The sequence below is a fragment of the Cervus canadensis genome, chromosome 11 (assembly GCF_019320065.1).
Source record: "Cervus canadensis isolate Bull #8, Minnesota chromosome 11, ASM1932006v1, whole genome shotgun sequence".
Taxonomy (NCBI): domain Eukaryota; kingdom Metazoa; phylum Chordata; class Mammalia; order Artiodactyla; family Cervidae; genus Cervus; species Cervus canadensis.
The window spans coordinates 70,619,033-70,633,999 of NC_057396.1; the positions used below are offsets into that span (position 1 = coordinate 70,619,033).

At 41.9% G+C, this 14,967-nt stretch overlaps 2 protein-coding genes across 9 annotated transcripts in view; one reads left to right on the forward strand and one right to left on the reverse strand.

Annotated features, from left to right (window-relative positions):
• Nucleotides 1–1,628: 1,628 nt before the first annotated feature.
• HARBI1 (harbinger transposase derived 1) lies at nucleotides 1,629–11,188 on the reverse strand. Of its 2 annotated transcripts, none has more exons than XM_043482234.1 (3): nucleotides 11,082–11,188; nucleotides 9,260–10,077; nucleotides 1,629–3,364 (listed from the first exon to the last, which is right to left on the reverse strand). In XM_043482234.1, the coding sequence occupies exons 2-3, from the start codon at nucleotides 9,927–9,929 to the stop codon at nucleotides 2,985–2,987; spliced, it is 1,050 nt and encodes a 349-aa protein (XP_043338169.1). In that variant the 5' UTR covers nucleotides 9,930–10,077; nucleotides 11,082–11,188; the 3' UTR covers nucleotides 1,629–2,984. The 2 variants fall into 2 exon arrangements, with proteins under 2 accessions (XP_043338169.1, XP_043338170.1); XM_043482235.1 differs by lacking the exon at nucleotides 11,082–11,188 and adding an exon at nucleotides 10,999–11,077.
• A 168-nt stretch (nucleotides 11,189–11,356) lies between these two features.
• The window catches only part of ATG13 (autophagy related 13), a 46,071-nt gene continuing 42,460 nt past the window's right edge, over nucleotides 11,357–14,967 (forward strand). For 4 of the 7 annotated variants that reach the window (XM_043481462.1, XM_043481465.1, XM_043481466.1 and 1 more), the window contains exons 1-2: nucleotides 11,357–11,839; nucleotides 12,225–12,337. The gene's annotated coding sequence lies outside the window, so the exon portion shown is untranslated. The remainder of the gene's footprint in view (nucleotides 11,840–12,224; nucleotides 12,338–14,967) is intronic. The other 3 variants (XM_043481463.1, XM_043481464.1, XM_043481468.1) reach the window with 2 other exon arrangements.

Here is a 14,967-nt window from a genome sequence, read left to right on the forward strand (position 1 = left end):
TTCTATTTGTTTATCACAAAGTGGGATCTTAGATGGTAGCCACATTAAAAAAAAAAAGCCTGTGAACTTTATGTGTTAGATACCTGGGGTGTCCCCAGCCTTCAACTCATATTTTCTCTTCCTTTCTGCACTATCATTCTTACTTAGTGCTGAGTCCATGATCTCTCATACTCATAATTTTGTAAAATCTAGGTGGGATCTAGGGGGAAAAAGAGCCCTGAGGATATGTGCATGCACAGTGGTTAAAACCCCTGCTTTCTTATTTTCTTGACTTCCTCTTAACTTCCCCTCCATTTGCTAGGGAAATCAACAGTTAAGCTTAGTTCTTGAGTTTTCAGTTTATTATTTCAGGTAGGGATACAATCACAGTATGTTTATTCTCTATCTAGGCTCTATTTTACTCCTCGTCTCTTATACTATTTCATATCTGATCCCATTAAGATTGTGACTTGTTTCTTTGTCCCTAAATTAGATGAACTTGCTATAGATCCTTTATAGTCCAGGAAAGGAGCTCCATCTCTGCTCAGTTCATTTTAAACTAAGAATATGTTCATGTTCCCTCGTCTGTATCATTTGGAACTGGTAAACCGATGGTAACCCAATATTGTAGTTTTTCCTTAGTATAACCAGAGACTTCTACTGTTTTGGAACAGCTAAGGGCAAATCTGGAAGACTCTCAGACTGGCCAGATGGAATCATCTATGGGAAGATGAAGCTTACATAAGACGGACAAAATCCTTGACTCTTTCCCAAAGCTATACCACGAAGATACTATGTATCCACAATAAGCCCCTCAAGAGAAGACTTCTCAGGCACATAAAAAGCTCCTATGAGCAAACCCTTGGTAATGTGGAAATACAGATCCTGATCCCGCCCCTAGATCATTTTGGGTAAAGTATAACTATGGACTGAAAAAAAACCCTGGCCTATAGAAATACATATCCAAAGGAGATTAAAGGAATAGATTTGAACAGTTACTCGGTGGAATTATTAGGAAATGAAATGCTCCTGGGGAAAAACACTGCCAGCCAATGTTGTCTTTTTAGCACTCAGAAATTACCTTTGGTGTGCAAGTAACAGACTTGAAATTGCTAATGAAATTCCCTCAGACTGTCCTTCCCATTGAGGCTTCCTGTCATCAACTAATGAGTTAAGTTATAAAAACCCCAATTTTCCTTTAATGTAGTTTTTGAAGGCTAAAAGTCTAGACATTTTTCAAGATTACACTCCACCTTGCCATTTAACATGCACAGGTGGCAGTAAGCCTTTCCTCTTGCAATATTCATAATGGAACCAAAACTTTATAGGGAAAAATACCTATCTCAGGAAACTTGGAAAGACTGTGAGAGTTAAAATATTGCCTCATGAGGGAGACAAAGCAAGCCTGGGTCACAAGTTAAAACTTCACAAAGAAAAAAAAATGAAAACAAACATAACCAGGCACCTCTATTTCATAATGAATAGAACTAAAGTTGCCAGTTTCCTCTTCTTTGTCCACTCCCAGCTCAATGATATCACTATACTTGTCAAGCTCCACCTCCTGCCAAATGGACCCACTCTTTATAGAGTAGGATGGTGATGGGAAATAGCATTTGGAGTAGAAATAAACAGCAGATAATAATCCATAATTGTTTTTAATCTTGAGGATGAGTCAGCCTCGATTTATTTCCAAATTTCTTCTGTCATCAGCTGTTCATTTCTTTACTTTGAAAATCACCAGATTAACACTGCCAGAGGCAGGTAGGAAAAGATCCAAGAGGACAATTCAGAGCGATCACATGGTGAGTGGCTGAGAAACCGGGAACAAAACAAACCTCAGGAAAGTCTCTTTTTCGTCCTGACAAAGGCACCAATGTGTGAACCTAATTCACACTTTCATTATTCCAATCGGGTTATTTTTATATCAGTATAATTTTAGAATAAGACTTGGTGGGGGATTATTTATTTCCTGAGAAATTCTGTCCATCACTTTGCACACAAGATATTCAAGTAGATCTAACTTCAAAATTAATTTCAAACCAAGAAATTATATCCCTTTGACCTCTTTTTTTCTTAATACTTTCACGCCTTTATTCCCTAAACTTTCCTTTTGAACAAGGAATTTCAAAGCAGAATGGCCAAACAGACATTCTAACATCCTGACCATAAGAAATGTGATCCATTTAGATGGGAACTGTCTAAACCTGGGTGAATCCCCTTTGCCCATCCATCTATCAGGGTCTTTAGACCCTCTGTAAAAGTGTAAGCTTTCTGTTTTATCTCTATTTGACTTGTCTTTTTTAAGCTGATTGAATTCCTAAACCCATTTAGCCTTTAGCGCCTACTCAGGGTTGGAAGTAGGAGATTGGAGTCCAGATGTTCTCCCTGGGAGCTAGGTCCAAGTCAGCTCAATTACTGCAGACAGATTAAGATGGAGGTTTCAGACTGTCCCTCACATCCTCTTAAAAACGCACACTGCAAACTCAGATTAATAGCCATTTACTTTTGTCAGAAGACCACTCCCCAGCTGAAATTCACTCTTCACGATTGCCTCAGATTATGTCTACATAGGTAGGAAATTAGAAAAGCTAAAAATACCATTCAAATAATTCAGGACAAATATTGCTTTCTTTTGAAATCTCTAGATAACTGCAACAAACAAAGCATTCTGTCTGGCTAGATGCTTTTTTCCTCTTTGATTCTGTAAGCATGATATAAATGTCTACAACCAAGGAACTTTCAAATGAGTGAATGGTGCTAACCTGGTGTTCAGTGCATAGCAGGGAACTGTTGGTCTTGGGGGTTTCTGTTTAGTTAATAAATTTGCAAATGAATCAAGATATTCTGGTGTTGACCAAACCCTTCTAAAACACGCAGATTATATATCAGTTTGTGACAAGTGTCCACACACTCAGTCATGCTAGACGATGGGACTGTGGAGGGGGTGCTGAGAGGGGAAGTTCGTCACAGCTCCTGGAAAGCCTCCCTCCTCCCCACCTTCCACATTAGCTGAAGTGAGTGAGCACCAGCTCTTGGCGGACGCGATCAGCCTCCAGGTCCAAGGTCTCCATGTGCTCATACTCCTCCTCGGGGGGCTGTTCCACCGGGCCAGTCGCTGGAGAGGACCACACATCCATCCCGTGCTCCAGGGAGATGTTGTGGAGGACACAGCAGGCCAGGATGATGTGGCTGGACTTCTCCGGGGAGTATTGCAGTGCCCCCTTGGATCCATCCAGGCAGCGGAATCGGGAGCAGAGCGTTCGGAAGGTCTTCTCAATCACACTGTGAGTTGCGGAATGGGCCATGTTATAGCGATATTCAGCTGGAGTTTCAGGAATGTGAAGTGGGGTCATTAGCCAGGTGCGGAGAAAGAAGGAACTGTCACCTGTGGGGAAGGCCCAGAGAAATCACAGGTTTATAACTAGAATACAAAAAAAAAAAATCCAGGTGCATATACAGAGAATGGACAAGAATATGTAACTGTTTCTGGAGCCAAAGCAGAGCAGGGAAACAGAGAGGGAAATGCTGTGGCATAGAGAAGGCATGCCCATGTCATGAGCAGAAAGACAGGCGTCTTGGCTGGGAATACCCTCGGTTAAAACCAACAGGGAAAAAAAGCTGACATGGCCAAAGAAAGCTAAGTCTGATGGAACGTGGGATGGAGATGAAAGCACTAGAGCAAATGAAATTCTTTAAAATTATTTTTTTCTTTTTTTGGCCGTGATATGTGGCTTACGAGATCCTAGTTCCCCTACCAGAGATTGAACCTGGGCCCCCAGCAGCAGAAGCACGGAGTACTAACCATTGGACTGCCAGGCAATTCCAGGATTTTCTAACTTCAGAGATATTGTTCTTTAATAAAAAGTTAGTAGAAATTATCACACAGCAAGCCAGTCTTTAAAATCTCCAGGGACTTCCCTGGTGGTCCAGTGACTAAGACGCTGCATTCCCAATGCAGGGGGCCCGAGTTCAATCCTTGGTCAGGGAACTAGGTCCCACATGCCACAACTAAGAGTTTGTATGCCACAACTAAAGATCCCCCGAGCTGCAACTAAGACCCAGAGCAGCCAAATAAATAAATAAATATTTTAAAATAAAATAAAATCTCTAAAGAGCAAGAGTGTAAGAGAGAAATAGGAAGTTCTGCCAGAAGACCTCGAAACATTTGTGAGGAAAAAAAATCTCAAACTCTACCATTAAAATGTCAGGTCTGAAGGCACTACTAGGGGATTTCAGAGGATTTTATAGACAATAATCATTCATTCTTCCAGTGCTAAGAAGAATAAAAGTGCCAGCAGAGATCAGAACTCAGGTGTTCTGCCAGTCTAGAAATTATACTCATTAGAACCACACCTTTGTAACAGAGGAACTGGTAGAATTTCACATTAACAAGGAAGCATAAATATAATGATGCAAATAGTAACAGTCAGGGATAGGGAGATAAAATCAGAAGTCAATTAAAATAATATACACAAGGCATTTCCTTTAAATGACTTCTATATCAACGATCCTGGGAAGCACTAAAAACAAAACTGGTGTGCAGTGTCCCATTACAATAGCACAATGTTTCTACAATGTTTAATTGTCTTGATTCACTAAATTTGGAAGGTGAAATGTCTCAGATAGAAGAACAAACCCTTAGAAATTTGAGACAAATAGACCCAAGGAATACCAGTTTGCATAATTGCTGTGTTCCTCACCCACCATCAATTTCAGTAAATAGTTATGGACTGTTCAGAGAGTGCTAGGCACTGTTCCAAATATATAGAACTCTTTTCTTTTAGGCGCTTACATTTCCAAGAACTGGGTTAACTTTAAATGCAGTTTTTTAACTAAAAACATTACTGAGATAGTGACATAAAACACTGTATTAGTTTTTTTATTTATTTATGGCTGCACTGGGTCCTCATTGCTGTGCGCCAGCTTTGTCTAGGCCTGGTGAGCAGAGGCTACTCTCTAGTTGCGGCCTATGAGCTTCTCATTGCAGTGGCTTCTCTTGTTGCGAAGCCCTGGCTCTAGGCACAAGGGCTTCAGCAGTTGTGGTTCCAGGGCTCTAGGGCATAGGCTCAATACTTGTGTCATGTGGGTTTAGTTGCTCTGTGGCGTGTGCAATTTTCCTTGTTAGGGATCAAACCCATGTTTCCTGCGTTGGCAGCTGGATTTCTTTACCACTGAGCCACCAGGGAAGCCCCTGGATTAACTTTAAGTATCTGAGATATCAAATATTTTCAAATTGTATATTTAGCTGACTTTTTTCCTCCTAAGTACAACCTTCTTTAATTGAACTTGTCCCTACTAAATACTGTATATAAGAAACTGATGTTGTAAGTCATAATGAAAATAATATCTATGACATTGAATACCTACTATGTAGTAGGCATCGTATTATCTCTTTTCCAATCCCAGCTCTGCCAGGCAGATATTACTGAACTCATTTTATAAATGAGAAAATAAAAATATATGTCAGCCATCCTATGATCTATCAGGCACAGGAAGAGGAAGGAGCTAGTCAACTAAACGCTAATAATGTCAGACTCAGAGTCACTAAAACAATGGTATAATGCTGCAAGAGACAATTTAAAAAAATTTAAGATGGATGTCGAGAGACTTCCCTGGCAGTCCAGTGGTTAGGACTCTGTGTTTCCAAGGAGTGTGGGTTTGATCCCTGGTCAGGCCACTAAGATCCCACATGCCTTGTGGACAACAAATAAATAAATGAATAAAAAGATGAATGTGAAAACACAGAGATGCTAAATATTTGTTAAATGTCACTCTAAGAAACAGTATGAGCTTTAATTGGGTAAACATACAAGACCAGCTAGTTAGTGGTGAACTTTTATAAAACACATCATCACCACTAACTGGTTATAATCCAGAAAGACACTCAGGAGGGGATTAGGATCAGAATTGCTAAACAGATTATAATTGCTTATATGATCAGTCATCCAAGAGACATTCTGGCAGAGCTTACCCGAAGCTGCTTAACAGGACTAGGTCAAGAGCTGAAGGAATAACTCAGGCTGAATTGTATGTAGGAACAGGTACATTTAGAGAAGAGGAATTAGCTGTTGCCCTCTGAAGGGGCAGACAAGAATGAGGAAGTGAAGGGATGACACCCAAGGTGAAAATATGCTCAAAAAACAAACAAACAAACAAACAAAAAACCCAAGGGGAAATCACAGCTAGTTCTAGGTTTAGCAAAGAACCACTCTACAAATCTGATGGTGTACTTAAGATACAATCAGTCATCTTATCTTTTTTTTTTTTTAACATCTCGTCATTCCTCAGAATCCTGCCAGTTTTCCCTACATGTCCAGACCAGTGTTTTCCAAATATCTATTCATTACAAATAATTTGGGGCACCTGTTAAAAATGATGATCGGATTCTTTTCTTGAAGAATCTCATTTCTGAAGTTTGAAGTGGGTCCCTTTATTTTAAACAAATTTCCCGGATAGGGGACTTCCCTGGTGGTCCAGTGGCTAAGAATTCACCTTGCAATGCAGGGGATAAGGCTGCGATCCCTGGTCAGGGAACTAAGATCCCACATGCTGAGGGGCAGCCTGTGCACTGTTACTACTCAGCCGGTACTCTGGAGCCCACACTCCACCACTAGAGTAGAGCCCATGTGCCCTGTGCCTCAACTAAGACTTGACGCAGTCAAAAATAAATAAATACATTTTAAAAATTCCCCAGATAACTCTTTTTGATCTGGAAAATTTGTGAAACACTACACTAGTTCACATGTTTTCAAACTAGTTTGCCTGTTACAGCTCATGGAAGCTTTTCAAAGGGTCTGTGTTAGAACTGAGGATACTAAAGGAATTAATTTCCATATCATCAACTTCTGTGGGTATACTTTCCTTGCATCATTAGTGTCTAGCATGTGGCCTGGTACCAAAACTGGCCTTAATAAACATTTGCTAAGTGTGGTTGCAATGTTTCCATTTCTGTCAAGAGGGGAATCAGAAAAATACATAAAAATTTGTCCAAATTTTTTCTTATTTTCAACTATGTCCTGTAAACAACTAAAAAACTACTGCAAGCCATAATTCCAACTGAATCTGGGGTCCCCAATTATGAAGGAAAAGAAAATCAGTAATTGGTACATGACCTTGAAGTCCTAGCAAAAAGACAATCTGCTAAATAGAGTAACTCCTCATATGATTCATTCTAAAAAAATAAACACAACTGGCACAGATGTTCTGTGCCTTAATTTCCTCTTCTGTGAAAATGCTGACATTAGTATATAACTCCTTACAAGTTTTTATAAGGATTAAGTGAGATAATCCAAGGCAAAGTACTTACAAGATTGCCTGACTAACTTGGAAGTGCTCAGTCATTTCTAGCTGGCTTTAGAGTTAGGGTACCCAGGTGATGTCATAAGAAATCAGCTTGGAACCCAAGTACTTCCCCAGCTGTGGAAGAAGAAGCTGGATGAGACATTTGCACAGTCTTTCCTTCTCTTCTTGGTACGAGTTGTATGATAATAGAATTTAAAAATTCAGAGTAGGCAAAAGGCAGGATTAAGACAAACAGCCAGTAGGGTAATGAGAAGGTGATGTACTGACAACAGTGTGTAGGAGCAACCTGAAGAAAATCAGTTAAGTCCCAAGATGTCACCACGGTGCCCTGGCAGCTCTAAACCAGCCAGTGTGACAGCAGTCTCTTTTTACCTGGAAGGGGGGAAGGGTTCTTTTTCTTCTTTTGACCACCTTGTCAGGCATGTGGGATCTTATTTCTCCAACCAGGGATCAAACCTGAATCCCACACATTGGAAGCACAGAATCTTAACCACTGGACTTCTGGGAAAGTCCCAAGTGGAGGTTTTTCTTTAACTGTCAGTAAGCACATTAAAGAAAAAAAAAAATTCCTTGAGCATCCATTACATGTGAAACACTGTGTAATGAGCATGTGCAGTGCAGACTGGCCTTAATAAACCAGGTTAAGATTCATGGTCTTGAAAGAGAGGTCTTCTGATGCTTAATGTGCTCCTTCACCTCTTACATATGTTGTATACAAGATAACCCCTGTCTTTCTGCTCAGAAAAAAGCAGTGCTTTAAAAATAACAAAAAAGAAAGCTGCCAGGCTTGAGGGTTTCATCAGTGCTAACTAACTGTATTCCTCTCATCTCTACAGTCACATTGGTTTGCACTGCTTCGTACTGAATGGGTTCTTGTTCTACTCAGATCATTAAGCCTGGCTTTCTGAGGGCACTTAGGCAGGCAGATCTATGAAGTGAGTTTCCATAAGAACTGTGTAAATGCACTGTCTACTATCATTTTCCTATAGACATCATGGTGACAGTCACCGATGGCAAAAAGAATACATTTGCACAATACTTCAGAGTGAACTTCCATATGTATTCCCTAATCCTAACAATAGATATTACTGCCCTTAACACTACTTTCACTATTTTACAGATGATAAAAATGAAGGCTCTGGGACTTCCCTGGTGGTCCAGGGGTTAACACTCCATGCTCCCAATGCACAGGACCCAGGTTCAATCCCTGGTCGGGCAACTAGATCCCACACGCCTCAACAAAGATTCCATGTACTGCAACTAAGACTGGTGCAGCCAAATAAACTCTAAAAAGTTAAGGCTCAATTGTATCTGCACTGATAAGTACTTTGGTTTATTTAAGGGGAATTTTTGTTGTTGTTGCTGCTGCTACTGTTGTTTGTGACTACAAAATACTGTTGTGATGCAAGTTCCTGTGTGTAATTTTGTCTTACGCATTTCTGAACATGTACCTCCAAGACAAATTCTTAGAAGAACTGAGTCAAATCATATGTTTTTAAATGTTAGTAAGTGTCTTTGGGGACTTCCCTGGTGGTCCAGTGGTTAAGAATCCACCTTCCAATGCTGGGAACTCAGGCTCGATCCCTGGTCCAGAAACTAAGATCTCACGTGCAGAGGGGCAACTAAGCCCATATGCAGCAACTCCAGAGAAGGCCCTGTGCCTAGAGAAGCCCTCACACTGCAAGGAAGAGCCTGTGTGCCCCAACTAAGACCCCCACACACACACAAAAAAAAGACCCCACACAGCCAAATAAATAAATATTTCTTCATGTTAATATGTGTCTTTTAAGTGTTGATTTAAAAAAATTAAGGCTCAGAGAGTTATCATCCGAGGTCGTGTTGAAAAGAGAACAGGACTGAGACTCAAGTCTATAGACCTCCATATTTCATCCTACTTCCCAAGCATCTTTTCTTTTTTTTTTTTTCCCAAGTATCTTTTCACTATCTACAGAATGAAGCATTTATACCTCAGACTTACCAAGAAGCCAGCTCTCTTTGTGCATCCCAGCTTCAAACTGACTGCTCAGAGAAGACTGCTGTAGCACAACACAGTCTTGGAGGCTTCCTGGCCAGCTTGTCTCCACAGTCATCAGTGCCCCTCTGATGTCACACACCATCAGGCAATTTAAAGAATGAAGACCTTTACGGTTCACATAGGAAAGGTCTTCAGCATTTGGTGCCTTGATTGCTACATGCATACAGTCAACTACCCCTATGACCCCTGGTATCCCTGCCAACCCGTAGAATTCATCCTTTAGAGCCTGCACAGAGGCTTCATCAGCTGGAAAGTGGATGAACTGTGAAGCTCTTTCCACAAGCGCTTCGGTGACGTTGGCAACACATCGACTCATAGATGCCTGACTGATTCCAATAGCGTCTCCCATCCGAGTCTGGAAGGAACCTGAGGTATAGAAGCCCAGTGCTGCAAGGATCTGTGTCTCTGGGCTAATAGCCCTGGATCTCTGAGTAGGTCTAGAAAGGCTTGCCCCCAAGAGCTCCACCAAGTAATAAATGAACTGTCGTGGAAACCCATACATGGACATCAAGTATTCATCTGTCACATCATCCAGCTTAAAGCGGTCCAATGTCCGGTGACCTCGGCCATATAGCAAGAGATCACAGTCAAGTACTGTTATTGGTATAGCCATGGTACGTGTAAATGTTGTCTCTTTCCCTCTGCTACTTTTCCTGAACTCTTCCCAGTGAAGATGCTGATGAAAGAAAGTATTTTAAGGAAGTGTCAGAATTCAACGGCTAACCTTCATTTAAGTGGCTGCGGTATTTATAATCTTCTCTCTGTAAAGGTTAAACAACAACAACAACAACAAAATCAAGACGTTAGAAATCCACGAAAGACTTTAAAGTGATTCAAAGGCCACGACAGATTCTTTTCTCAAATTCCCATTTTGTTCAAGCAAAAGGTGCTATAACTGTAACTCTGGGTTTTTCTCCACTAACTCATGACCACAGGACGGGCTTGCTTTGGCTTGGAGGAGAATGGGAGTTGAGTATTGGTGGCTCATTTAGTGCCTGCCTGGCTCTTGAACTGCTTCCCTCCTAGCTCAGTTGGTAAAGAATCTGCCTGCAACGTAGGAGACCCAGGTTCAATTCCTGGGTTGGTAAGATCCTCTGGAGAAGGAACTGGCAACCCACTCCAGTATTCTTGCCTGGAGAATCCTATGGACAGAGAAGCCTGGCAGGCTACAGTCCATGGGGTCACAAGAGTTGGACATGACTTAGCGACTGAACCACCACAACTTGAACTGGGAAGAGCAAAAGGTTAATGGAGGTGATGGCATAATTATTCACAAAGTAAGAGGTCTGCTCCTAAGTAGACAGGCCACGAAGCAGCTGACACAAGTCATAACTACTCAGGACAGTTATGACAGAAGTCATAACTACTCAGGACAGAGATTAGTCACGGCGGGATTCATGACACAAACCTCTCTGGCTCCACAGGATAAGTAAGGGGTAAAGAGACGCGGGGCGGGGGGGGCTTCAAACCGGTCTAACAGGGAAGGGGCAAAAAAAAAAAAAACCCGCCCACGACCCAGGCTTGTCGAGGCAGATTACGTGCTCTTAACAAAAGGCTTTCCCCTCACCCCAAGAAACCCAAGTCGTGGGGCTGAGGGCTAGGAAGCAGAGAAGACCAGGCAGGTGGGAAGGAAGGCACAGAAGAGGAGGCTGGGAGAGCTAGGGGCTGACAGGCGACTCCACCTCAAAGGCTTTGAAAAGCTGACTTAGAAGTGGATACGAAAGTGTGATGGTCCCGGCCCAAGTCAGCGAGGCCGCTCACCCACCTCTCCGCGGCTGCCAGGTTAGCCGTCACACTCCCCACCCATCCACCGGGCCCGCCTCCGGAACCGGCGGCCGAAGACAAGCCGCCACGGCGCTCAGTATAGGCCCCGCCCCTCCGCGTCAGCGCCCGCCCCAAGCCGCGTCCTCACTGCCGCCGCCGCCGCGACCTGCGATTCGTTAGCACACATTCCACACACGGCCCAAACTTTCGCGCTCTTCCAACCCCTCCTCCCCTCGCCTCTGTTTACGCCTTTCTTTTCTCAGACGCTTGAAGAGATTGGGGAGTCAGACTTGTATGGTAAGGAAACCAGTTTTTACGGGCACATCAAAGAGGAAGAAGATTAAGTAGGGCATCCACTTTGTGGCGAAAGTGCGACTGATGTTAGGTAGCTGTACTTCCCCCGTAGCCCTCTTCCTCCCCCGGCCGTCACCGAAGCGGATGAAAACAAACACTGACGATGGCGGCACCGGGAAGCGACCGGTGGCTGGGCTTAAGGCAGGAGTGATCGCTTGAGCTGTGAGGGAAGCCTTGAAGAGCGCCTTGTAGACGTGAGTGCGACGACTCGCGCAGTCTTGGGAACGAAACTCCTGGGGCCTGCGAGCCACGAGGCTCCCGAGGTGTGAGGTATTATCTGCGACCCGTGCTGTCACTGCAGCTCCGGAGCGCGGAGCCCTCAGCCAGGAGGCGCAGCTGGCCGGCCCCAGGCCCCGGCCTCCGTAATGAGAGCCCCGAGCCACACTCTGTGTCGCAGCTTCACAGGTACTAACTTGAGGAGGAAATACCGCCGCCCCCCCCCCGGGTCTCTCAGCGCCCCCGGGTGGGAGGCTATGGATCTGCGGTCTGCGGCCTGCGGCCTGTCGGGTATCTCCTGGCGAAGCCAAAGCCTGCTAGCTGTAGGTCAGTCCCCTGAGCTTTCTTTGGGAAGTCCGGTCAGTGTAGGCCCCATTGGCCCTTGATCATTCCCAGTCCTTACCAAGATCCCCAGAGCTTTTGACTACTTTTCTCAGTTCTTTGGGTTAAATCATAAGGCTTTTCTGGAGGGAATTTGTGGGGCCATACCTCTGTGGTTGGGTACCAGTATGAAAAACATAGGTTTTCAGTCAATCAAGATTTGTTGAGTGCCAAATATGTACTCCGCGTGTAGGTGAGGGAGACTGTTGACTAGTGAAAAAAGGGACCCAAGGTTCACGACTCTCTTACTGGCAGTGGAACGACCTGTGGAAACCTGCGATCCATTCTCATTAAATAAATCTCTGGGTAAGTGGCCAAGCACCTTCTTGGGATTCATCACTAACTTATCTCAGTTTTCACATTCCCAGTCAGTTATTTACCAAGTTTTGCTGATCAATTGAGGTAGCGTTTCACTTTTAGTATTTCTTCCTCTTCTGGCCATCCCACAGCCAGAGAGAAAGGGGTGGAAGGTGGGGCGGTGGGGTCGGGGGGAGATACGAACTAACTGAATATGTGAGAAACAAAAGTACCTATTTTTTCATTATAATTAGTTTAATAAGTTTAAAAGTCATCTCCTAAGGTAGTAGAATTTATTGAACACCTTCAATGGGAGATGTGCAATAATATAATAAGAAGCAACAGATCCTTTCTTTACACTAAATTAGCTCCAGGTTATTGTGTGTTGTTTTATGTGTTAGACCTTTTCAAAAAATGTGTGAATATTGTGGCTCCAACTAAATTATAAGTTTTTCTTTGTTTCTTTCAACTGCATTTTTCAGCTGAGCAGAAGTCTTGTTAAATGCTTGTGAAATGAAATCCTGAGTTAGTATTTTTAATACCTAGTGGACGATGAATAAGTGCTGAAGCAAGTGTCATATATACTGATCTGTACAGTAGAATGTGTGTGGTTAATTCTCTTGCTGTTTTCAAATTGTACCCCTTTGGGTCTAAAGTTATGACTGCTATGGCAACTTTTGAGATTTACATTTCATGAAAGTTGCAACTACTGTACTTACACCTAACAGTTCCTATTGTATATTTGTATTTTTTTCCTTGGGTTGTTATTAAGATCTGCAAAAACTGCAGGTGTGCAGCTATTAAACGACCCAAATTACATATTTTTTTTTTATTTAAAGCCTAGGAATCAGCTGGACACAGTTCAGTCTTACTATATACACATCCTAGGATTGTACTGTATGGAGGTAGAGGGCAATAATCTCTTTTTTCCATTGTCTTAGCTGCTTGCCTCTACCCAACTGCCTTAGCTTATGACCTCCATGACCCAGAACAGAGTGTCCATAGTCTAAATGCAAAAAGAAGCCTAAGACATTAATATTGAGCTTCCAAAGACCTAATTATACATGAGTGAGTTTTCAAAGATAATTTTAATCATAAAATGCAACCACTGTAGAACTTATTGCTTTCACTTGATAAGGTTCATTACTGATGTTCTGCAGTTACATTTTGTTCCAGTTGTAGTGGAAGTTAAAAAATTTTGAAATTTTTATCTGCAGGGAATTTATTTAATCTTAGTTATACCTGGAAATCCCTAAAACTTTATTTTTAAGTATTTATTTTACTTTTTAAACACTTTTTACTTTATTATAGAAGAGATGAAAATGACATCATAACACTATGGTTGAAGCACCGCTTAGATCACAGAGAATGAAGAGTACACCTAAAAAATTCCTCAGTTATGACCCTTTATTATTCAACTTAAGTGTTTTTTAATGGAAAAATGTACAGTAACTCACTGATAAGAAATACAAGCTATTCAGGTAATATTTGAATTACCATATTGTTTAAGACTCTTTTGACATGTTTGTTGACTTGAGAGTCTTAAAATATGTATACTAAAAGTTTATTCTTGGAAAAAGCTTACCTAAACTTTATGTGTGGATGATTTAGAAGTAATTTCCAATTTTTGGTGATGAGTAGAATAAGGTGAATTTCCATAGGGCACCATCTTTTCTTGCATGGATTTAATAGAGGAGAGGGTTCATGGGGTTTTGATCTTTGCCTCCTCTTTGTTAAATCATAGACAACAATAAAAACGGCAAGTAGTCACTGATGGTATAAAGGCAGTGTAGCCAGGGAGAATACAAAGAAGGCTAGCTAGTCCTCTGTGACCAAGGGAAATAGAGAAAGTTTTCTTGGGAATTGTCTAGCAGTCCAGTTGTTAGGACTCTGAACTTCCCCTGTAGGGGCCATGGGTTCTGTCCCTAGTGGAGGAACTAAGATCCCTCATGCCATGCAGCAGACAGACAAAAAAAAAAAAGAAACTTAAAAATTTAGGTTTTAAATCTTAAAAGGATTTTAAATCCCTTAAAAGGACTTAAAATTAGTTTTAAATTGTTTTAAACTGTAGAGTAAATGTGGGCCAGTTTACTAGCAAAATCCCCGAAATGCCAGAGTAAGTGGCACCAGAAATTTGTTTTTGCCCTGGTGGTGTCCCCCATATGCCCTTGGTTACAAGCAATGGGATAAGAGGATAAGAGGGAATTTCCCAGGTGGTCCAGTGGTTAAGACTGAGCTTCCACTGCAGGGGGCATGGGTTTCATCCCTGGTCAGGAAACTAAGATCCTGCATGCCCTGACACAGCCCAAAAAAAATTAATAAGAGAAAGGATAAGATTGTGAATCACCATTACATAGAAAAACAACTAAATTAACATTGAATAGTTAATCTGTCAATAGTAACTTAGTAAAAGTAAAGGTAAATAAAGAGTTTATAAGCAACCTAGATGTCCACCAACAGATGAGTGGATAAAGTAGTTGTGGTACATATATACAATGGAATATTACTTAGCCATAAAAAGGAATTAATCTGAGTTAGTTCTAGTGAGGTGAATGAACCTGGAGCCTGTTATACAGAGTGAAATAAGTCAGAAAAACAAATATGTATTAATGTATATAAATGGAGTGTAGAAAAGTGGT